Source organism: Sinohyriopsis cumingii, chromosome 15 (assembly GCF_028554795.1).
Source record: "Sinohyriopsis cumingii isolate HCF-2022 chromosome 15, ASM2855479v2, whole genome shotgun sequence".
Taxonomy (NCBI): Eukaryota; Metazoa; Mollusca; class Bivalvia; order Unionida; family Unionidae; genus Sinohyriopsis; species Sinohyriopsis cumingii.
In genome coordinates this window covers 109026691-109053062 of record NC_142975.1, presented here as the reverse complement: position 1 = coordinate 109053062, position 26372 = coordinate 109026691, and the positions used below count along the sequence as shown (strand labels likewise).

The 26372-nt window shown below is 33.8% G+C and overlaps 1 protein-coding gene and 1 long non-coding RNA gene across 4 annotated transcripts in view; one reads left to right on the top strand and one right to left on the bottom strand.

Annotated features, from left to right (window-relative positions):
• LOC149782457 (uncharacterized) overlaps nucleotides 1-26372 on the bottom strand; it is a 177500-nt gene that overhangs the window by 66806 nt on the left and 84322 nt on the right. For 2 of the 3 annotated variants that reach the window (XM_089933876.1, XM_089933877.1), the window contains 2 exons: nucleotides 19469-19553; nucleotides 8317-8529 (listed from right to left, as the gene is read on the bottom strand). In XM_089933876.1, the coding sequence (XP_089790002.1) occupies nucleotides 8317-8518 (202 nt within the window). In that variant the 5' untranslated portion in view covers nucleotides 8519-8529; nucleotides 19469-19553. Of the gene's footprint in view, nucleotides 1-8316; nucleotides 9465-19468; nucleotides 19554-26372 lie in introns of those variants that run through there. The other variant, XM_089933878.1, reaches the window with a different exon arrangement.
• Nucleotides 524-4284, top strand: LOC149782458 (uncharacterized). The gene is made up of 3 exons (XR_016414593.1): nucleotides 524-1319; nucleotides 1954-2093; nucleotides 3879-4284. It is a non-coding gene; the product is annotated as an uncharacterized LOC149782458 (long non-coding RNA).

Below are 26372 nucleotides of genomic sequence, written 5' to 3'. Positions count from 1 at the left end.
TACGCTTGACACCCCCCTCCCCATATTCTATAAAACGGCTTATGTTTAATCCACGCAGAAACCATAAAGGATAAATAATATTAACGTGTTTAATAAAACATTGTCCACCGACGTTGAATGTCTGGCATCAAACAAATATGCGGGGTAACATTAAACATTTTGTCTAGTGTCCGCTAAAATTCAAACGCCGACTGAACAGTCGAACAGGTTACGTATTAGACAAATTATTATTGAGGTTTCACCCCAACCCCGTTTCCTATGCATGTGTACATTATCAGTAAAAAAAAAAAAAAAAAAAAAAAAAAAAAAAAAACATGTACTGTACATAAAATTTAATAAATCCGTAAGAAACTGACTAATCCAGTCGTGTTTGGTTGTATAGCTGTTTCGCACTGTTTTACACGTGTATATTCTTGGCAATGGAAAATTTTGCTTATTTGCAGCCTTTTAAATGTTCTGATCGTGTCATTTCAAAGTTTATAAAAGAAGTTCCCTATTGAAATAATCAAAAAAAAAAAAATCACTGACGTTTCCGTTAACTTTTCTGTGACCCAGGTTATCAGAGTACACGGTGGAAGAATCGGCTTGTTAGAACCATTAGAGTGTCCTATGGGGCATGGCTCGGCACAAGCTACTGTAAAAACATCAAAATTAACTAGGTCTATATTAATTAACTTATTAATGATATGAATTCACTTATAGCTCAGTTTTTATGAAACATCATATAATAAAATAGCATTTATTTGATATATAAAATATAATATTAAGAAATACCCGAGTACATATGTACAAAGGAGTGTAAAACCAGAAGGGCTCGCATCGTTGCTTACAATTTAAATGTCAGTCATACAGCAGTATAAAATAATAAAAGTATTATTTTTATACAATATGTTTGACTGACTTTTATATTGTAATCAATGATACAAGCCCCTATGCGTACAACAACATGTTTACTAATAATTTGCCCTTTATGGCGCCTCAGATGAACTCAACAGATGCTGGATGTTGACCTACAGTGTACATGTAGAATAGCACTTTTAAACCGAACAGACAGAAATTTACGCGCGAGCCATGTTCTCTTAGCAAGGGCCACGCTGTTTATGAAGAAAGTTATTTAATATTCTCCTGCAACATGTTTGCTCTTAAAACATTCTGACAGCAAGAGTGTGGACACTATTAAAATATAGAAACCAACACCAACATCTAAAGATGTCCACGTCGGTACTGATGTTAATGGCCAGTACGAAACAGAAGACGTCGACGTGCTGTTTAGGGAAGATTCAAGGATTATGAAAGACTGGTTCTTTGCCGAGAAAGAAGTAAGTTACTTTTACTCATTTCTTTTTACAATTTTCGCATATAGAATGATCAAAGTGGATAGCCTGAATCATCGACATCATAAGTATAAGCATACATTCACATGGTCGTTTCAAATTGAGCCAAGGGTTTGTTTCAGATTTTACTTAAAGATAATAATTCAACCTCCTGTTTCTAAAAATGATATCTACACCACACTATCATCGAATATTTAAGCCATCCACAATTTAACTGTGCAACCATGTCTGGCTCTTACCCCCACCCCCAATAATAATGCGGGCGCCTCAGTGAGGAGCACTTGCGTTACCGATTGAAACAATTTGTACAAACATAAATATTCTTCGTATTATTTTATTGCTGATTGGGTGGATCAAGATAAGCATACACGATTGAGAACCAAATGCAGTAGCTTAATTCATGATTTTATTCCTAAAAGACATTTGCCCTGTCTGTCAAATATTTTGATTGGTAAATTTAAAATAGAGATTTAATTGGATAAGGATTACAGCTTTTCTTAATGCTTATATACACTAGGACTCGTTTGCCAACCAAATCGTTTTCTCATTTCCGTGCATTCTTTCTGTTCTGCATAGATTAAAAAAAAGATCAGTTATACTAATTTTTATCTTTTTACAGATTAAACTTCATGAAGGTCACAAAATTTAATCAACACAACAAGCAATCATTTGAAAGAAGTGCAAAACATTGACAGCAACAGGAAGATGTCAGACAAAACCCCATTGCCATGCTAGAGGAAATTCCGACTCCAGTAAAGGGTATGTATAAGACGCTTCAAATCTTTTGATGTAATACACATGATAACATACGCATTTCAGACTCTCAAATTTGACCCCCAATACATTTTTTTTTATAATATAAAAATTGGAAACCAGATTTTGAATTTCTTTATATATTGCAAATGTACATATTTTGGAAAAATGTATCCTAAAAGTTTTGGAGAAATCTTCCAGAGGACTGTTCCAGAAGTAGAGATGTCAATTTGTTTGAAATTTCTAATGTGTACCCATCATTCCTAACGATTGGTTACCAGAGTATACAATCAAAAGGGAAATTGTATTAAATGTGAAGCTGAACTGCTTCGTTGTAGGTTCACATGTTCCATCCCCAAAAAGAGCTGTAAGCATAATTATTACTAAAATAAGTGGGCAAAAATCATTATCTGAGCACAACGAGTATAAATTACATGCCATTATTACAGAAAACTATGAAAAATATTGTATATGCAGTTATACTTTTTGTCACAAATCAGCTGAACTTGTGTGGATTAGTAGTATGGATGAGAATAGACACAAAAGAAATTGATAAATTATTGGTGCATAAGTCATTTCGACTAGTGTACATGTCTACAGTAACTTTCGCGAATCGCCATAAAGTCCATAAATGTTCATTGTTGTATTATCCTCAACCTGCCATGGTTCATCCCATAACGACGGTCCAGTGCAACATGTTTTTAAGTTTAACAAAATATCTTTTCTCTAACATTTTTCAGTTACATAACATCCATCAGTTGCATTGATACATCCTGGGTTATTTTTATTGTTGTTTTTTCTTCTTTTTTTAAAAATGATATCTGGTGCCATTTATTTTCTATTTAAGCTGGACTGCTATGTGTGTAGTATCATAATAGAATGAATCTAGGGCAAATGGTTTCACATTCAAGAACCTGTTTTCTTGGAACTGTTTAATGTAAAATTCATGCAGAAGTTACCAATACATTAATTTTTATTTGATTTTTTCAAAACTGTTATTAAGTAGCAAACTTTTCTTGATCTTTATATTTCAGTCTGTTTAGTTGTCCATTTCATTCATTTTTTTGTCCTAACATGGTGGTATAAGAAGTGCATGTTACAGTAGCCAAGTTAAACCAGACATTCATATTGTGCTTAATTTTATTTGACCCAGATAATGTCACCAGGATCTGAAAACAAGAGTGTTTTAAGTCATGAGAAAATTGGCACATGAACCATGGACAGTCATGACATTAGGATGGTCAGGCTTGAAATATTAGCATTGATTCTTAAATAGGTCACTTGAGAAAGGATTGTATTATTATACAGACCACGTATGACAAGTAAATTGTAAGCAACCATATGAGCCCCTGTGAACACTTTTTTTTTTAACGGGTACCCAATTGTTCGTTTTATTACCCAGGTTATTATCAATGGGAGAATACCCGGGTACACATTGGCATCTTTATCCAGAAGTAGTCAAATTTGGAATATGCAACGTGACTTGCAGGTATCTCATCAACAGTGCAGTTTATATGTTTGCTACTGAACTATGGTAATTCTATTGGTAGAGCAGTTTGACACATAGTCCAAAGGATGAATTTTCAGACTGGATTGGCTGCGTAAGTGTGTCCTTGGGAAAACAGTTTGCTCCTATTTCCACAGTGTGATAAAGTGCCATCTAATCCAAACTACAATTATGTATTTTGCCTTTACCTTGTAAAATAAATCTTCAAAAATCCACCTTACAGAATGTCTCAAATGCTGTGATCAGAAAAAAAATTTCTACCAACGTTTTCATTTCCATTTCAGGTTCCATTTTTCAACAGTTCAAAACTGAGCCTGCTAACTTAAATTCAATGGTCAACAGGAAGTGCATTGATTCAAAGAGAACAATCTCCATGTGAAAATATTGTTGCAGACTGGCAAATAATGAAATTCAGAAGCAGGAATGTCAATTACACGTTTTGTTTGCTTTGAATTTTCTGGAACAGTGAAGAATGGTCTTCATGTGAAGCAAATTTCCAGCAGTATCTTTCATTATGACCTTAAAGTTTTTAGAATAAATGTGATGTATTAATATAACAGGTACATACATACATACATCCATCCATCCATCCATCCATCCATACATACATACATACTCTAGTTGTCTTACCTTAATAGAAGATCACTAATCGAACTAAAATTATATGATTATGATTACTTGATTTGAATATTGATCTTACTCTGTTTAATTCTTGTAAAAGATGTATGTATTCAATAAAAAGTAAATACTATAATTGTATTTTGTTGTTTTTGCTCATGTTAGCAAGAGGCCGCTCACGTGAGCAAGATGTTGCTCACGTGAGCAGGTCTTCCTCACATGAGCGAGGTGTGGCTCACGTGAGCAACATCTTGCTCACATGAGCCACACCTCGCTCATGTGAGCGAGGTGTGGCTCACATGAGCAAGGTGTGGCTCACGTGAGCAAGATATTGCTCTTGTTAACAATTCCTGCACAAGTGATTTTCTTATTAGAATCTATTTGCTCACGTGAGTTCTACCTAATTTGCATGTTAAATTGCACATGAGACTAACCTGAGTTAGATCTCACGTGAGAATCTCATGTGCAGAAGGGTAGGCAGTTTTGGTGTGGGGGCCTATCTAACTTTTCAGCTGGAATAGCAGATGGGTCGATCTTTAAAATTTTTGTTTCTCCTGGAAATCAAACTTGAATGGGAATTTTCAGCCCCTTCTTCAGTGTAAACCAATTCTAACTAGATCACAAGACCCCAATGTGTATCAAGCATACTATGTTTATTATCAAATCAAATATTAATATCCTTTTATTTGAAAAGGAAAAGAAAATCAGCCACAGATGAAATACGCTTGACTTCTATGTACTAATTGGTCACTTATAAGTTACTTATACTTTGCATACATAATTAAGTGAAGTGTCAGTCTGTATAATTAGAAGTACAGTTCAAGTGACAAAAATAATGATTCATGCATCCCAATATTTCACTTATTAGAGGGGATATTATTAGCAATTTGTGTTAAGGACTGTTGTGTTCAAATCAAGTAGCGGTGATTCAGTGAAGTATAAGTGAACTATGTTAATGCAGAATAAATCAAGTCCAGATAAAGGTTCTACAATGGATATTTAAAATAAAATTCATATCTCCCCAACTGATTTAATAAGAGCTATATCAAAATAAGAGAATTTTTGCATCTCTTATTTAAAATGCTTTAAGATTTGAAAAAGTTTGAAAGAAGAATTTCAACATTGATTCACCTTAGGTATCAAACTTAGAGTAAAGCAGCATGTATGTGTGTATATGTGCGTAATCAGGGGCTTGTACAAGTCCATGATGCAAGACAGTCATGCAAATGTGAGTGGTCAGGTAGACACACCTACAATGTTCAGATAGGCAGAGAAAATGACACTTGTTGTTCTCAAGAAATTTAATTATAAACAAGGTACCAGTAAACCAAACTAAATTCTATATCACAAGTTTTATGAATACCCAGATATAGTATTTCTCTCGTAATTAGTGCAGGCACTTGTGTCTTAAATTTGTTACAGAGTGCAGGTACGTGTGAGAGACAATATATGTGTTTTCACCGGAAAACGCAGGTTTAAAAAAATGAATAATTATTTATAAATCCAACATTCTTAATCTTATAATTTTTTCTTATTATCAGTCTGGTTCTACCTGCCCTGGATTTTGTGAATGTCAATGTTGTTCCTACTATTATTATTAACATTACTGTTATTATTATTATTATTATTATTATTATTCGGTAATGACAGTTACTTTTCTTGATTACGGTCTGAAGATTGATTACAACTGATACATATGCCTATAACAAGTTCTGGGGAAGATACATAAAGACTGACCTTTGCAACCTCGTTTTCAAACTGGATCAATTTTTGCTTTCAAATGGTCACTATTTTGCTAGTTAGTTTGGGAATATTCATGACAAGCAAAGCCAGTCTATGGGCTGCAGTTGGGCAGGTACATTATATTGTTGCAGCGTAGTTTGGACCACAGGATTCAATGTCAGATCATGTGACCATTAAATTTTGCACCTCACAATCACTTAGTCAATCCATTTGCAAATTAGTATTATATGCTGCTACTGCATCTATCAAACTCATCGAAGCAATACAAAATTTCCAGAAAATGAAATAAAAAATTAAGAGACTTTATAGTGACAGCAGCATCAGATAAACACTAAGTACCAAAAACGTTCCATTGACATAAAAGTCCTTCACTCAGAAGTCACCCTAATCAAGTTGGCATGCCACTGAGCATACAGAAAACCCAAGAGATGCATAAAGAATCAATATCATATGTTGCAAACAAAAATAATGCAACAAAATATATATCTAGGATATTATCAATATTTTAAAGTACATGTACTAATAAATTACAAACCCAATATTCTAAACAATACATTGTGCATAAATATTTCTATTTTTAGATTACATCAGAAATACCCTTGTATTACACATTTGTAAAGAAAGTTAGCAACTAAAGGGACAATGAAGAAGTTGAATACAAAATATTATTGACAGCTGTTCTGTAGCTTCTTCCAACACCAAATCTGTCAACTGCTGGCTCCCAAATATTTTATGACTTTTAAAAAGAGAAATAAAATTATATTCATCTGTCCTTGTGACAGAAGATATATTTCTACCCTAATAAAGTTTTAATACCAATTTAATGAACGTGAAATAATGTATCTTTTTTTGTTTAGTGCAAACTGGAAATGGTCTTTAAAAATATTAAGAAAATGTTTCAAATGAGAATATTTGTAAATTCATAATGTGATGTTTGAAGTTGTTTCTTGGTAGGTTACCAGTACATGATAAATGGACACATTTTAGATGCATCTTAACCTGATGCTGCTTTTATTCATAATGTAATTGTAATAGATTTATGTTAATTATTATCAAATAAATAAAAGAAATCATCAGTTAAATATCTCATTTGTCTGTCCAGTGATGTGAGTTACATGCTCAAGTGACAGCAATGCAATGACAAGCAATATTTGCAAAGGAAAACTGACAGTCATCTTACAACTGTTCATTTTGCAGAAGATGGGATACTAGACCAATGATCCATAACAAATTTGATATGAAGATGAATGATTAAAAATTTGGGTTATTGGTCCCATTGGATGGCTGAAAAGTATATCCTTAGCCAGTTCTTTGTGTAGAAATTAGCAAGGCATGGTACACTCCATAGATCATTGACATATGGGTCCCAATGACTTGGAATGTCTTGAATTTAACTGCAAGCCATCCACAATGTTTGGGCATGGAGGAAATTCTAGCAGAACAGTTACTCAGCCAAATCTATTTTTCTCTGTACCACAATATTCTGGACCTTTGAGCAATCTACCCAAAAACCAAAAGAAACAATACCTGCAAAATCTGGTCACAATTTAATTTTCTTAAATCATGGCAACACTGATACTGGGCTTTTTGACCCAGGCAATAAGTTCAGAACTATATAATGTTCCAAATGAATTCCAATGGTCTTGAATGACTTGTTAGAACATACTGATACAAATATATCTTTCCATGAGTTCACACAAATCTAAAGTTAATCCAAATAGCCGTGTACACTTTAATAATTCTAATTAATATTTTTTAAAAACAAGTCCTTTTGAAAATTACATCTGACACAACTGTACATTCTGATCACAAATATTAGCCCATACTTATCCAAAAGGGCACAAGTTATTTGTTTATCAAATCCCTATTTATATACATTTTCGCCTGACTTATGATGTGAAGCAATCCAACAGATATAAAAAATCTAATTGTAAACAAGACTGGTCTTGAACTCAAATAATTGTAAACGTTAAGTTTATAACCTATAATCATGGACAAAAGTTAATTACACAATACAGATTAAATATACATTACAATGCAGATACTGATGGCTCTTTATTCAGATGTTTTTGTGCTAGCATGCTAAACTAGATTCGGGATAGATATACTGATGGACAGCATCAAACCAATATGATGATGTTCGTCCATCAGTGTCGATGAGGACCATTTAATGTCATCGATTCACTAGGGGTGGGTCCAGAGATGTCTGATCAGTCTGATCCGGGCCCAGAAGAGTCTGTTGCAGTGGGGACATGGATGTACAAGTTGCTGACTTGGACTCCCAGTCCCAGTCAAACAAATATACCCACTTCTGCTATCCCAGCTTAGATAAAATAAACAACTTTGGAACTTATTTATTACCTTCAGCCCCACTTGTTGTTTCATTAGCTTGTTGTGCCTCATATCCAGTATCCCAAGTGACTTCGGTTTCCTCAGTTGTATCGACAGCTGCACCAGTTTCAACATCATCTGTTGTCTGTTCATCTGATTTAGACTGGAGCTTTTCCTGCTGTCTTTGTTTAGCTGCCTCTTTCCTCTTCTGTTCTTTTTTTTTCTTTGGCATCTTGATTGAATCTAAAACGAAGAGGAGACTGATATTGTGGTTGAGCAGCCAGCCAAACAATTTGGATGCTTTCTGTTAGCATTTCATCTAATGACATTGATTACATATGTTATGTATCTCCATCCACAACTGATGGCACATCGGCAGGGCTTTTTACATGTACAAGATCTAATGAATAAAGTATGTATTGTTAAACAACAGACTTTGCCAACTGCTGCCAAATGTTCTCTGCCTCCTGTGTGAGCATGAACTGGGTACACCTTTAAGTTGGATGTACCTCAGAAAAGGGAGTTTATCCTATCAGTTAAATCAAGAAACTTCAAAAATTTAGAACACATCTGGTTTCATGTATTCTCACCACATCTGACCCCCAGTCAGTTTCTTCCCAGTGATCATTAAATGTCATTAAAAGGTGTCTGTCATATTTTACAACCATCATTATATTACCCCATTTAGTTGGAGGGTCAATTTCTTTTTCTTTTTTTTTTTTTTGTTTCTGGTGGTTTCGTATATAAATGTACAAGTCATTTTGATTATTGGTTATATCTGTTGTAGTGGAACTATAGCTAAAGGCCAGCTTGCAGTAGAAATCTTGTAGGAAGTTGTTAATTTTACCTCATGTTCAGAGTACACAGGCTAGTTATACAAAATACACAAACCAGTCATACAAGATAAACAAACCAATCATACAAGATACACATACCAGTCACACAAGATGCACAAGCGAGTCACACAAGATACACAAACCAGTCATACAAGATACACAAGCCAGTCATACAAAATACACAAATATCACACAAGATACACATGCTAGTCACACAAGATACACCAACCAGTCATACAAGATACACCAATCAGTCATACAAGATACACAAGTGAGCCATACAAAATACACAAATGTCACACAAAATACACAAGCTAGTCACAAGCTAGTCACTCAAGATACACAAACCAGTCATACAAGATACACAAGCCAGTCATACAAGATACACAAATGTCATACAAGATACACAAACCAGTTATACAAGATACACCAGCCAGTCATACAAGATACACCAACCAGTCATACAAGATACACAAGCCAATCACAAAAGATACACAAGCTTAAGTCACACAAGATATACAAGCCAGTTATACAAGCTAAACATGCACATCTTGTAGCCAGTCAGACAATAATATAGACAATCACATCTTGTAACCAGCCACTGTTCCTGATGTCTCAAGTCTTCTTGAACAGTTTCTGATGTCTCAAGTCTTCTTGAACAAGACTTTAGAGAGAAGAATTTTGAATTTTCTGCTTCAGGGTAATAAGGCAAAGTCTCTTTGATTTCAGAATTTTAAATCCCAAGTATCATTTCACATTTTAAAAATCTTTAGTGAAATCAACAAGCTTTTTTCAATGTCATCAAAAGTGGAGATTTTTCTTCAACTCCTACCCAGGAACAGTTAGATTTCTTGAAAAAAGATGAATTACTTCTACTTGCCAAAATATATAATTTTTCTGATGCAAAAGCTTTTTTAATGAAGCAAGAAATAAAGAATATTTTGGCCCAATATTTGGTGGAAATGAATGTTTTGGATAAAGTGCTTTAGTTTTAATCATTAAGTTGTATCAGACTCTGACATAAAAGTAAAAGAATTAAAATTAAAATGCAAGATGGAATTAGAGTTAAGAAAGCTTGAACTTCAAATAGAGGAGAGAGAATACAGTTACAGAAAAGACAAATGCAGTTGCAATCGGAGAAAGAGGAGAGAGAGATAGAAAGAAGAGAAACAAATGCAGTTGGAACTGAAGAAAGAGGACAGAGAGAGACAGATGCAAATGCAAAGAGAGAAAGAAGAAAGGGAATATCAGTTCAGATTAAGAGAATTAAAGCTGACAAGTGAATTCAAGTTTTGATGTTACTAAGAATATTAGGTTAGTGCTCCCTTTTGGAGAAAAAGAGTTAGATAAATATTTTCCTTCTTTTGAAAAGAAATCGCTGAAAATTTGAAATGGCCAAGGGAGCATTGGACTCAATTATTACAGTGTACACATTGTGGCAAAGCTGGAGATATCTATGCATCCCTGCCAGTACAGAAAAGTGCTGAATATGATCTGGCTAAGGTATACATCTTAAAGGGTTATGAGTAAGTCCCTAAGGCCTATCGGCAAAAATTCAGGAACTTTAAAAAAGAAGCTGGACAAACTCGTGTCGAATTTACAGGAGAAAAAGTGCAGTTATTTGATAGGTGGTGCTTAGCCTAGAAAGTTGATCAAGATTACGAAAATCTAAGACAACCTGTATTACTTGAAGAGTTCAAGAAATGTGCCCATAGTGACTCATCTGGATGAGCATAAGATCAAAACTTTGGAAAATTCTGCTCGTACTTTTGTAGGTAAGTCTTCCACTCAGCACTCTTCTGATAGAACAGTATTTCAGCCTAATACAATCCCTTCCAAATTTCAATCTGGCACAACTTTTAGTAATCAAGTTTCTGTCAAGAATGATCAGAAATCCTTATCTCTTCTTATATGTACCTACTGTAAGAAATGACACATTATTTCTAATTGCTATAAATTGAAAAATAGCATCAGAATCAAGACAGACCTATTCCAATTGTTCTTTTTTCTAAGAGGTCAATGTCACAGTCCTGCACTGAAAGCAATACATTTGTTGGGTTTAATAAACCCTAGTCTGAGGGTTCTATATCACTCATAAGTGATTCAGCCAATCCCATCCCTATTAAAATTTTAAGGGACACAGGAGCTTCTTAGAGTCTTTTATTATCAGGTAAGTTTCCTTTTTCTGAGAAGTCATCTAATGAGTGTTTTTTTTCAATGAGTAGAATGTAGCTTTGTTAATGTTCCTCTCCATTGTGTAAATTTGTCATCAGACTTAGTCTCAGGACCAGTAACAGTCAGCAGTGTCTTCCTTACACATTGAGGGCATTCATTTATTATTAGGCAATGACATAGCTGGAGATAAGGTTGTGGTTAATCCACTTGTAACTGACAAGCCTTGTTTGGATCAGAAAGATGATCCTATTGAAAAAGAATTCCCTGATTTATACTCAGCTTGTGCAGTTACCTGAGCTATGGCAAAGAAAGCTCTTGAGAATCAGGAAAGTATTCCTTTAGCTGCCACATGTATTGGTTAGACTTTTGATGAGGTCACTTTCACTCCTTCTTTGGATCAATCAAAGGGTATTGATCACAGTGATCCTCTTTTAACTACTAATTCTCTTTATTCTAATCAGGGTGACAAATGAAAATCACTTGTTGTTGAAAAGGAAAAAGATCATGAGATCTCCTGTTTGTTTGAAAGGGCCATTAATGAAACTGAAGCCACATAAGTATCTGTTTGTTATTTCATATAAAAATGGGAGACTTATAAAGAATATTTAGATCTTGAATCATTTCCATTGGCCAAAAATTAAAAGTGATTTTTCTAAATACTGCCGATCTTGTCATACTTGTCAAATGGTAGGAAAACCCAATCAGAAGATACCTAAGGCTCATCTGCAGTCTATTCCTGCATTTGAGGAACCATTCAGTAGAATTATGGTAGTCGGTGTTGGCCCATTACCTAAAACCAAATCAGGTAACCAATACTGGTTGACCATAATGTGTGTGTCAACAAGATTCCCAGAGACAATTCCTATGAAGAATATTAAAACTAAAACAATAGTAAAACCTTTGATAAAGATTTTTTTGCTCAATTTGCCCTTCCCAAATCTATCCAATCTGATCAAGGGTCAAACTGTATGCGTTGAATTTTCCAGCTAGTTATGCTTGAATTTGGCATCCAGCAATTCAAGTCAAAAGTAAAACTAATGTTTGACAGAACTTCAATGAAGATAATTTTTTAGTCTGGTGATAGAGTTCTGTCATTCTGGTTCATTCTTCAAAATTGTCTTCAGATTAGGTATTACAGTCTTTCATCTTGAATTTCATTGGAATTTGAACTGAGATTCACTTAGAACTTTCTTCACTGATAGGGCTTCTGATTTAAATCTTGGATTATTTTTGGATTTAATTTGTAAAACCATAACTTCTTGTTATCTTCTTCATTTTTTCAATTTGTATTCAAAGTAAATAAATTATTTGTTACATTTTACAAAGTTTGTTGTCTTCACTCTTTTTTGTTACTTATTTTAAGAGAATCACAGTATGCTTTCTGTCAAACTTGGTCAAATACAGTTCAGTGGTCTTTGAGAAGTCATTTAAAGTTTTTCTGTTTTCAGTAACAGTGGACATATTTGATGAATGATTGGCATTCCTTTATACAAATGTGAAAGGTCTTTATGCCAGGATGTGTTTATATAATTTTGGGGATATTTTTATAATGGCCACTATATCTGATGGTATTTCAACATCATTTGTATAAATCTAAAAGGTTGTTATCTTACGGGCTGTTTTCTGTCAAAATTGGTTAGAATTGGTCAAAATTGGTTATAATTCTATTCCTCAGTTAGCGCAAATTTTTTATAAAAAATTACATTTTTATAATATCAGTCATATTTGATTGTAGATATGCATCATTTGTACAAACCTGATGTGTTGTCATGCCAGGACACTTTCTAACAAGTTTGCTAGAATTCTAATAAGTGGTTTTGGAAATGTTTTTGTTCTTCTATATTTGTGTAGTGCTGACTAATTTTGATGGCAGATCACAATCATTTGTACAAACTTGTAAGGTCTTCCTGACAGAATACAGTCATGTTTGATCAATTTCTGCACTAACATGGGTTTTCTACTGGTGTTTTAAGGTTTACTAATTTTAGTACCAGCTGGTTCTCTATTTTAGAAATGGCAACCAAATTTGCTAAAGGATCATCATAATGTGTATAAACTAAAAAGCCATTCATGCCAGGATAATACTTTCAGTCATTTTTTCAAATTATCCTGAGTTGTTTTATTGATAAGTCTTTTTTTAAATGTTGCCATTAGGAATTGGAACCATTAGTTGCAGTAGTGGATATATATATATATATATATATATATATATATATATATATATATATATATATATATTGGGTGTCAGATTAACATTATTTTCATTTAGAACCAAGCAGACATCATTGGAAGCCTTTTTGATGTAAACCCATGTGAATATGACCATCCATTCAGGCACAGAAGTGACAGCAAGATTTTCTAGACAGCTATCCTGGCAGCAACATTGGATGTTTGATTGGTACGATTTGTATTCAGGACCATGTAGGTATCTTAAGTCTATTGGTAAAACTCCATGTTGAAATACCGTATTTTCTGTATATGTTGGGACACCATATTTGTTGGGACCACACAAATTAATCCTAAAATTAATTTTTTTGTGCACTGTATGTTCTGGGACACATTGTTTTTTTCGAGTTGTAAGTTGTGGGACACCTTTTAAACATTCAAAAATTAAAGTCGAAAAATGCACTCCAACTAAAATTTTATTTAAAAAAATATAAAACTGTGCTTGAGACAAAACTCTTTAATCCACTGCAGCAGCATCTCATCAACACAACCCTTCTCCTGCACACATTCGATCCATTCTTTTGGTACATGAATAATTTTTCATACCGTGAAAAATTGTTAGAGGCAACACATCACCTGAAACGGAAACTGCAAGGACTAAAGTCATCTTTTTCAAATATGCAGAAGTCTTGCTAATTCTCACACTGTTGACCCCATCCTATCATCAGTCAGTCCAGGTATGCGATCAAAGCACACTAGAATTCATCCATGGTGATGATCATATTGTTGGTGAAATCATCTGCTTCTCTTCTGGCCTTCACGAATTCATCACATGATTTTATTTTCTCCAAATATTCTGGGCAATGCTGGGTCATCGAGGTCCATGCACGAAGCACTATATTGTGTCCCTTTAAAAACTGTTCCATTGTTTCAATTTATTTTCAAAATTCCCATGAATGCAGGTGAAAAGGAACCAAAGTTTGCTTCCATATCTTGCCTGTCTTTGTATATTCAAACAAAGAAATATAAAATCGGCTCACTAAAAGGAATCCATAGTCGGCATCCAAAGTCAGCTTGTTTTGCAATAAAATAGCCTTTGTATTAATATCCTTTTATTAAAAATAAAATGGCTTCAGAGTGTCCAAAGTCAGCTTCCTGGGTCGGCTTTCGGTAAGTTCAAAGGATTTTAAAGGAGTTTACTGGTTAATGCCAGTTCTATTAATTCCCCACCCAGGCTTTGATGTGTTTGGCATCTGTAGTTATAATTAATACAGAGGAGCATTGATGTCTGCGGGTAAATAGTGATGATACTTTTGTAACCCCTTCTGGTGAAAAGATTGTCCCTTGTACTCAAGTGAATGTGTTTTCATATAATGATTTTTATTTGCAAGATACTTCCATACAGAAGACCTGGATATAATTCAATCTTGGTTATTTTGCACCTAACACCATGTAATGCATTAATGGTAGTTGTCTTCAATATATTGGTTGATTATTTCCCTCTCATTTGCAAAATCATCTGCTTCTCTTCTGGCCTTCACAAATTCATCACATGACTTTATTTTCTTTAAATATTTTGGGTGATGCTGGGTCATTGATGTCCATGCATGAAGTACCATATTGTGTCACTTTAACTTTTTTCCTTTGATTCAATTTATTTTCAAAATTCCCATGAATACTGATAAAAGGAACCTAAGTTTGTTTCCATATCTTGGCAATCTTTGTATATTCAAAAACAAACAAACATCTTCTAACTTGAAAGAATCTAATGTCGGCTTCCTATGTCAGCTTGCTTTGCAATAAAATAACCTTTGTATTGATATCCTTTAAAAAAAAAATGTAATCAAAGTTGTCCTCCGAAGCCAGCTTGCTTTGTAATAAAAAAACCTTTGTCTTTGATTCCTGTCAGTGGGTTCAAAGAAGGAGTTTACTGCTCAATGCCACTTCTGTTTATTCACTACCCAGGATTCTATGTGCTTAGTATCTGTAGTTATAATTCATACAAAGGAGCATTGATGTCTGCAGATAAATTGTAATAACAAATTTGTAACCCATGCTGGCAAAAAGATTGTCACTTACACTTGAGTGAATGTGTTTTCAAACAATGATTTTTATTTCTGAGATACCGTCATACAGTAGACCTGGATATAATTCAATCTTGATTATTTTGCACCTAACACTGTGTCATGAGTGAATGACAGTTGTCTTCAAGATATCGGTAGATTATTTCCCTCTTGCTTTTGCGATTTTGTTGGATCCAGTTTTCAATTGGACAACATATTCAAACCTTTGAGCACAACCACACACAATTTGTTTCTCAGTGTTCATGTCAATGAACAATGTAGCGTGTTATCAGACATAAGCAATGCATTCTACAGTATGGGAGCCTACACTACATAATTATATGGATTTCGTGGATATATATCATTCTTTCATGCTTGTGTTGAAAACAAAGGAATAAATGATAACAATACAAGGTTAGTTTCTTTCTTTTAATTATTAAATAAGCATTTTATTTATCTATTTTATTGCAACGTGCAGTGGGGGTGGAGCACAAATGCAATACAAATTTATTTCATTTCTTAAGTCTTGGGACAGGTGACCTTGGTGAAAAAATGTTGCACTGTAAGATCTGGAATAGGAATTTTTTTAAATTTTATTTTGTCCTAATATATACGGTAAATACGATAGGCATCCATTTGGAGCAATAGAGATAAAAAGATTTTGAAGATGACCACCATGATGGAAATATTCAGGGTCAATTTGCATCACTTTCATTTAGGACCAAGTATCTACCTTAAGAAATATTTAGACGAAAACCTTTCTGATGACTTTCCATAGCAATACTGTAACAAGATTTTTAGGGTGGCCATATTGGATGTCAAATCAGTACCATTTTAATTTAGGACCGACAAAACATTGCAAGACATCTTATGGTGAAAACCTTGTTGCTAATATAACTTTCAGTTTGAGTAAAAAGAACAAGATTTAGAGACTGGCTGCCATTCTGGCCATAATTAATTCAAAACACACACCATCTTCATTTAGGAACAACTGTAAATCATACAAAGTCTTCTGTTAAAAGCATACTATTGATAAGACCCACCATCTGGGGGAAGTAGCTATAATAAGATTTTTCATATGGCCATTGGGATGGTCATACTGGCAGTCTGATTGTCACCATTTTCATTTACAACCAACTAGACCAATTTACCTTTTTAACCAAGGTCAGATGAACTGACAGATCATTGGAGATAAGAAAGTAACACTATATGACCCTGCTACTATCCTGGTTGGGCATAAAACCAAACTGAACAAAATACATGAGATTAATTGTATAGTGAAATATAAACAAGAACAAACATATTGGAACTATAACAGTATTCCCAACTCCTTGTACCCCACTCCCCTACAGATTTTAAAAACAAAATGCATCAACCATAAACCAGAATAAACAAAATCATCAATTTATTTTCAATCCCAAGAATGATCACTTAACATGCTTTGTACATGTAGTTTCTTCTGCAAGTAGAATAGCATCTTCATTCCTACCAAAGAAACATAAATAAACACCTTGCATTACACTGCACTATATATATATATATATATATATATATATATATATATATATATGCTATTACCATGATTAAATGAAACAGATGAGAACTGAAAAACTAGACCAAGCAATATATGTGCAAAAAGGTAATTTGAAATAAATATGTTAATTAGTAAACAGTGTTAAAGCCTTAAGCGCTGACACAATGACATAAAGGTGGCATATTACAGGGTCTCCATAGAATAGATCAATTGATAATGTTACATGTTTGATACCCAAATACATATTGCTTGAGAATGCAGATCTTAACTGTTGTCAAGATGAATTCACACAAGCTTTAAGTCCTGGCTCTCAAATATCACCAGTAAAGTGGAACTTTCCACTAAAAATTTTTCTTCTTGTTTGCAATAGCATCATTTTCATCACAAGTCTATTTGCCATGAAAAGTTGTTGTTACTGTGCAGTTTAATGCCATTGTTCAGCACAAGATAGGCTATACATGGTGGCCAGTATTAATGGTGGAGGAAGAACACAGGAAAACCCTGGAAAGAACCAACGAACCACAAGAAGCTATTGGCAAGCTTTCTAAAATAACCACATTGGCCAAACCTGAGACTCGAACCCAGGCAGACAGAGGTGAGATGGCAGTGATCTGTAATGATGAGCACATCAGACCACGTGGCCACTCTGGGTCCCTGCCATATAATGGAAACAGACTCTGCCACCTAATTTTTTATGAACCTGCATACTTTTGTGCACAATTTTAAACATTCTGTACTGATACTGTAGTGTCCTGTAGTAATCACATGTACTTAAAATATAATTATTATCCTTATGGCACATTGACAGTCTGAAAATATTGTCCAATCAAACTCTGAGAAAGATTTGTTTACTTTCATGATTTATATTTGTATCATCACTAATTTAATTTAAACACTATTACAACAAAATAAGGCATTGTTTATTTGCCAATCAATTTTAGGTGCTCACATCAACATTAAAAAACAGTTTAATGTTCTCATACAGAAACCATTTTACTTCTTCAAGTCACAACAACTCAGCTTTGAATATTTTGTTAAATGATTGAACACGAAAAGATTCTTTCTAAAGATTCTCTGTTACATAAGCCATTTACAATGCTTAAACAAAAAGCAGATGTAGTGGAACTCAAGTAATTGTGCAGACACCATTTTTGTTCCTTCAGTCAGTGACCATGACCTTTGATCTTTTGAACTAAATAAAAAAAAAACAGGGTTCTACTATATTTCAAGTACAAGCCATCCACAAAGTTGGTTCAATATAGATTGTTTGACAACTCAAGTTATTGTGCATAAATCCATAAATCACTTCTTTTCTTCTAGTCACTGTGACCTTGACACTGACATAAATAGGTTCTTTCTTGAAGTAAACACAATATATCCACAAAGCTTGGCAACAGATGATAATAAAGAATTCAAGGTATTATTCATAAACAATGTCCTTCTTTTAAACCTGAACTTTTGATCTTTTGAGCCAAAGTCAACAGGGCTATTTCTTATCGGAAGTACAAGCCATCCATCAAGTTTGTTAACTGTAGATGGTAGACAACTAAAATTATTGTGCGGTTAGTAATGGAAAGACAAACAACATTGTAATGTAATACACTCTCCCTTATAGAAGGCATGTGTGTATGTGATCTGGATTTTTAATGTAGCTTTAAAATAATTCAGTCAAACTGCTACAATGTCTGCAGTGTGACAGTTTTATAGTGATGTCTAGCACTGGGTCATCATGCTGCAGACATGTAGCATGATGTCCCACCCAGTCACATTATCCTGAAACCTGGGCAACCAGTCCTAACATAAACCTCTTATTGCTGAGCATGAAGTGCGGCAGCTGCTAGTACCATTGTTATAAGTGCCTGGTATGTCTCAGCCGGGATTCGAACCCATGACCTCCCTCATCTGAGGTGGATGATCTAACCACTTAGGCCACCGAAGTGGTTACAACATGCATGTAAAACCAATTAGGAATTCTCAGTCTAGACGACTGCAAACTGCAAACTTAGTTTAATGCTCACTGTCATACCACACTTGGCTTGAACTTCTTCTCTAAATCTATATTAAGCTTAGGAAGGTCACTATACTCAGCTCAAGTTACAGTTGGAATACATACTATTTTGGGGAACTTGTCAACATCTGGGCTTACACGGCCACTATTCTAAGCTTAACATTTAGCTGTAGTTGATATACATTCTAGTCCTATAATGTAAAACATGGACACTGATCCTGTATTTATGTTTTGGGCTCAAGGTCTTACTGCCTAAATAACGGCGCTGTGTAGAATGTTCAGATGCTGACTATCATCAGAATGAAAGTCAGAGTTTCAGGAATATCTCACACACTTGGCAGTCAATACTGACACTTTTTCTCAAATTAAAGTCATAATGTTTTAGTCAAACTTCACTTACTCTGGTGTCTCTTTTCTAATAAAAGACATTCTCACGCAAGCAAATGGAAATGTTTTCAAGTTCCACTGGACTGTCTTTCTGATGGCTGGAATGAGATGGAAGTGGGAATGTTGAAATCAGTTAAAATGATGATAAGTATCTTGAAGAAAACAAAGATATCTGAACACTTTCTTCAATATTAATATATTTTATTCATTTCAGTAAAAATACAAACTTATTGTCTTTGACTATGTTGGATTTTATTTGGTAGTAAACCCTTTTATCAGACAATATGTTTGAAACTTAAGTTTGCAGTGACTTTTGATGCCTCTGTAACTGAGCAAGGTTTAAACAGAATGCTGTTACACTGTGATATGTTCCCCGCTTTCATCACCAGTATATATAGCTAGGATTCTTGCTATGTACATACATATGATGAAACCATTCTTTATAACATTGTTGGTATAATCTTCATCTCATGAGAAATCATCTTATGAAGTTCACTCAATCTTTTTTTTCCACAATGTATAGATAGTATGTGAAATACGGTACCTAGAGCAGAATTTCACTGACTTTTAATATATCCTGGTTTAAATAAGTGATGTTTAGAATTAAAACTGCGGCTCTAAATAGACTGACAAGAATATAGACAATAAAGGTACTTTAATTACCTGTACACCATAGACAATCATTCTAAACATCAATACCCATGACTTTTTTGCAAACCTTGTCCTGTTATAACAATTAGACCTGTCATCAAATTCCAAAACATCACTATAAAGGTAATCTGATTACCTGTAAAGGCAATAAAAGTATAGTAGCTTCCTATATTATCTCAATTTCTATGGTATCGTGGTATTTGAAGATTTTGGTAATTTTTTGCCACCTATCACATACTTATCCTATATACACTATATGACCATGACTTACAAGTTTTCTATCACCAGCTGATTTGGAGAAAATCTGTGAATTTTTGGCAATTACACTATTTAAAAATTGCATCCATTAAATTGAATATCACTGTTTCTTAACATGCCCGTACTTGATGCTCTCAAATAAATCTATTACTTTTCACTGGAACACTGGGAGTTCATTAAACAGTCTGTGTACACTTTATGCTTATTTTGGTGTCCATTCTCACTGACAATTCCAGCTCTATTCCCCCGTCACAGGTAGTTACAGATGCATTTAATATTCTGACAAGTTAATGAAACAGGTATAAGAATATGTGCTTTGGAAGTAGCATCCATTTTTCAATTTGATTTACACTTTGTGTAACATGTACATCAAGTTACCAACATAAGGACAAGGTATATACCATTGTAAAAATATATTTTCAGTATTACCACAATACCAGAGTCACTTCCCTTGCATAACCAAAAAATCTACATGGCTTCTGTTTATCAATAATTTTCCGCAGTAATGTGATTTAAAGTTGAAAGTAGGTATATTTTAACATAGAGGAAAGAACAAGAAACATACATAAAAAACCGATAGGTCAAAACTGATAAAATTAGATTTATGATTTTCAGATTCACATAAAGAAAACAAAACTCAAGTTTTTTGTTTACAATTCTCTCATTTGACTGAAATTCAGAAAATAGTCAAACCTTATGTAATTAAAAAAAAGTCAATTTTTTTACCATTTCCAAGAATATGTTATCAACAAGGTTTTCACTGCTCGGGTGGCCTAGTGGTTAGAGTGTCACCTCAGATACAGCTGAGTCTACCTAAGACTTAAAAAATGGTACTAACAGCTGCCTCACTAGGTTTTCAGCATTAAGAGGTTAGTGTTAGGATTGGTCAGCCTGGTGTCAGGAGAATGTGACTGTGTGGGATATGATGCTACATGTTTGTGGCATGATGCCCGATGCTAGACATCACTATAAACAGCCACACTGCAGACATCGTAGTGACATGACTGAAAATTTGTTAAAGCCATGTTAAAAATTTAAATCACACACACACACACACACACACACACACACACACACACACAATCAACATGGCTTCTGTTAGACCCTATCACATTCTAGCAACAGTGTATTAGGTTGGACACACTGTCCTGAAATCAAAATAAATTCTACCAATCTGCCCTTTCCAATAATCTATCACAGACATAACTAATCATTCAGAAGCAATGTACAAAATAGTAAATATAATAGTTCATGCTTCTGGGACTTTTCATCTTCACTAGCCAAGGTTCTGATATGTTGACAGATATAACCAAGTGAAAGGATGTATTTTTACAGGCAAGGACTGGTAGATGTTTATTAGACAAGCTATACCATGGCAGATCACTAAGATATTCTGTGCTTCAGGTTTGTGAATTTTACTGGATGCAGCAGCAAGCCACCACATCCCAAAAAAGTCAAGTTTTTCAAATATTATACCATTATTTTGATTCATTTCTGCCCAGCAACAAGATTCACAGTTAAGAACTTATTGAAAGAGTATAAATGCAACTATCAACCTAAAACGAAAAAAAAAAAAGAGGCAAGAGGCCCAAGTAAGCCTGAGGATGCTCAGCTGTTTGGTATATGTTTTTAAGTCAAATGTTGCAGCTGTTGGCCAAAAAATCTTGTTTGATAGGATACATTATGTAGAAATTTCTTTCATATGCAGATACTTGCACAGGCAATTTAAACTAATGTTTCAAGACATCTGTTTTTCTTTTTTCCATATTAGATCAGCATCATTTGTCCAATATTAAAAGACACCTGACTGGCATAATTAAAGACTTCTTACATTATATATATATATAATCTGCTAAACTATGTCATATTATGTATATGTACATGATTGGCAATTGTTTATGACATAATTAATATCTGCCAAATAGGTCAAACATGTTTCAAGAAATAAATTTAAATTCTAAATAGATTGACCATAGTTAAAAGACAATAAAGGTAATTTGATTGTCTGTACACCATACAGACAAATTAATCTTATTACCTGTACACCATACAGACAATAAACTAAGTTAATTTGATTACCGGTACACCATATAGACAATAAACTAGGTTAATACAATTTCTCTTTGATCAGAGATCCGGGTAACCAATCATTAGGATCAACAGGTACCTGGTAGAGGTTTCCTAAAATTCTGATATCTCTAAAAGTTGACAAGATCCATTATTCACCTGTATGGCAGCATGAAGCTCTTTATGACAAAAAGACCAAGCATAGAATGGTACAAAAACTGGATTAAACCTTGCCATTATGTCACATGTATGCGGGCATAAATTTGCAATTTCATGCAGTGATAACAACTGGACCTGTAGTCCAATTCAAAAATATCACTTGCTGCATTAGCGTCTGGCATAGGGGTAAATATATTACAAACTGATAATCACAATTTGAGGTAATATAAATTTATTATTAAAACTGGGACTTTAAATAGATTTATCAGATTCCAGAACATAAATTTTAAGGTAGTTTGATTACCTCTACACAATACAGAAAATAAAATTAAACTATTACGACTTTACAGTTTTAAACTGAGCAAATAAAGAAATGAAATCAATTTTTTAAATAAATATCCAAATAAATTTATTTATCCAAGATGCATAGTAAACATAAATGAGGAACATACAGTATTGTGAATTATATCCCATATAAGCTATATTTTATCAAAAGTCCAAAAGTATAGAATTTTCTGAATGAATTACTGATGTACCAATAGTCTTCAATGACACGATGTACCAATAGTCTTCATGTATCACAAAGATATAATCCATAATGTCTTTGAATGAATTCACATTAATCCCAAAATAGTGGGTTTTTAAAACAAAATGTTAATGAGAACTTTGTAAACCCAATGAATAATCTTCAAATATATAATTCCTTGCAAATTATATCTTAGCACAACTAAAAGCTCTGATTTAGATTCCCAAAGACTGATATTAAAACAGGAATTAACAATTTTGTTTACCTAATTTTTATATAATAACTGTCATCTAAAACTTACAAGCTTGAAAACAAGGTCAGGCTTAAAAAACATTCTAAGTTTGTAAATAATGCTGGAGTTTGAACTCTAATATCAGCAAACAACTTACTTATAATGTACAACCATGACAAAAATTAGGTTAGACCAGAACTACTCTCAGTGCCGGAATAAACCCTGTGGAAGCCCTTAGGCAGTCATTGGGCAGTCAAAATCTTGCCCCCCCCCCCCCCCATTGCAAATTATCTCCTAGTAAGTTTTATCAATATTATTGTTGCGGGACCCCTAAAAGGTGTGGTGCCCATAGGACGGTGCCTACTCTGCCTATTTGGTAATCTGGCACTGACTACTTTACCTCAATCACAGACAAAGGTCAAACACATAATATAAGTTAAATACACAAAATAGTACCTAAAATGAATCACTACTCATGAATTATGTTAAACCCTATCATATTAGGCACACAAAAAAATGTGTTTCCTATTGCACTGGTTTTAAAATTAGGATAGGTACGTAGTTTTTTATATATAAAAACCATTATATATATTATGATGAGTAATATATAATATTCTAATTGCTTCAAGTACTGGATTAAACCAGCTCAATGAGATGCACAAATCAATTTTGAGGATTTAATTTTTTTTATATTTTCAAACATTATATATATATATATATATATATATATATATATATATATATATATATATATATATATATATATATAATAGCAGGATTAGTATATATGTACACTGTACTAAGCACTTTCAAGTAATGGGCAAAACTGGCTCATTTAGATGCACAAATAAATTTTGAAATTTAAAAAATATTTGTTTATATAATTTTACCGAAAAATAGGTATAGTTGGCTGACCAGAAACCCATATCTTTTGCCTTATAACAAGTTAGACTGGTGACAAAGACTGAAAATTTCATTTGGTGGGTTGTTTGGGTAACATGTTAGAAGATGAAAATTATAGTTCCAGGTCTTTGGGTCGCATAGATCATAAAATGCCTTTCTGATATTCTTAGGTCTCTAATGTCAGGATTAAATGCAGATCACAATTGATTAAATTAGGTTAAAATCTTATTCCTCAAAATTAAGCTTGAGGTCAATGCTTTTCATGTTCACATAAGGAAAACATTAGGTCAAATTTTCATACAACATTGTCATGTACATTCAGCTACAGTTTGGAAAATGTTCAAACCTTAAGATCTCATTTGACTACTGTACATATTCATGCTGACTGCCTTAAAAATCAGTACAAATTCTACCAATCAGCCCTTTTCAAGACTGCTGTAAACATAAGATAAATGGTAATGGCTGTTCCATTAAAACATACATGGGACAGAGGGAAGAAAGTTTTTTTTAAATATATGCCAGGGAACTTTGTTTCAGTGAGTTCATATTAAAATGATAAGAAATGATAAATTGCATCTATGGGTGGGTACTCCACTTTAAAGGTGCCTTCTCTGGGTCCCATGTATGTTTTAATGGAACAGCCGTTTTTAAGAAATGTACAAAATATTAAATATGATTTTTCCTGGTTCTGGGACTTTTTGGCATAAATAATAGTTATAAGATTTTGTTAGCAGCTATTACTCTATGAAAATGATGATGGCGGCCTTAATGGTCATCTTGAAAATCTGTATACGTGGTTAAATCTTCTGAATGGTCAGTCTTATTACCATGAGATTATCACTGTAACACTTTTATAACAATATGTAGCTGCTTCCAAATCAACATGGTGTTTATCAGACTTCCAACATGGTGCTGCAGTCACCCTCTTAAAAATATTGTTTTCACTACTCTGCTTACAAGAATGCTGCCTGCTGACATAGTTCATGTTCCGGTAGAATAGTCATTTGAAATCTCATTTAAAATAGATTTACACATATCATTAATACAGAGTTTCTTGCTTTAAACTCTGAATGGTCGAGATGTTTTCAAAAATATATAAATAGAAACCTTTATTAAATGTTTTAATAAGATATATAAAATAATGTATGTAAAATAATGGAAACAAGTCCATTTATAGCTAAACTATTACAGCAACCCTTAAGGGGTTTAAAACATATGACCATATTAAATTTTGTCAAATGAAAATGAACAAGTTTTTCATATGACACTGACCTTCAGTTAAGGAAAGACAGAGGGTGGAAGAACATAGAGATATGGCAACATTATTTACTATCTCTAAATTGAATATGACAATTCATCCCAAATGGTTCGTGTCTTATTACCATGCATTCACTGAATCCTTTTTCTAAATATTAAAATGACAATGACCTTGTCTCAACAACAGAGGCATGATGTTCATTGAGATAAAAGAGAAATGTTTACTTATTTTATAGTCCAAGTATAACAGTTATCTATTGAAACATTTGAGACACATGACCAAACAAAAAAACTTCTTTTTAAAAATCACCAAAAGCTGGATAAACTGAAAAAATTACAATACAATGCAATACAATAAAATACAATACAAAACAATAAAATGCTGTCATGTTTACCCCGACCCAGAGTAGCCCAGTTGAAACATGTATAATCAAAATAATTCTGACAAGCCATTGTTTGATGTTAAACATTGCCGCAGGCTACCACTAATCCATTACGTAAGATTGCCTTGGTTAGAAGTGGAGAGCCGGACCTAGGTTGCGAAGCCGATTATCACCCAGGTGGGGAAATGTTTGTCCAAGATCAAAAGAAGTTGCCTGAAGAAGTGGGAGTGTCTTAACTTCTTTTCCCTGCAGACAGACAGACAGGTTGAACTGGCCGCTAAGACGATCGGACAGGGTCACAGCACCACCCAATCAGAATCGAGATAGGGAGAGACCTTGATTTGGGTAGAATGATATCTCCGCGTCTTCCGGCAAGAATTAGTTCGCTGAGAGAAATTACCCAGAGGAGAGATTAGCATAACTCCAAATAGCCATTCGTTTTTGGCGGGAAAATCTTACACTCCTTGTTGAGAAGTAGTCA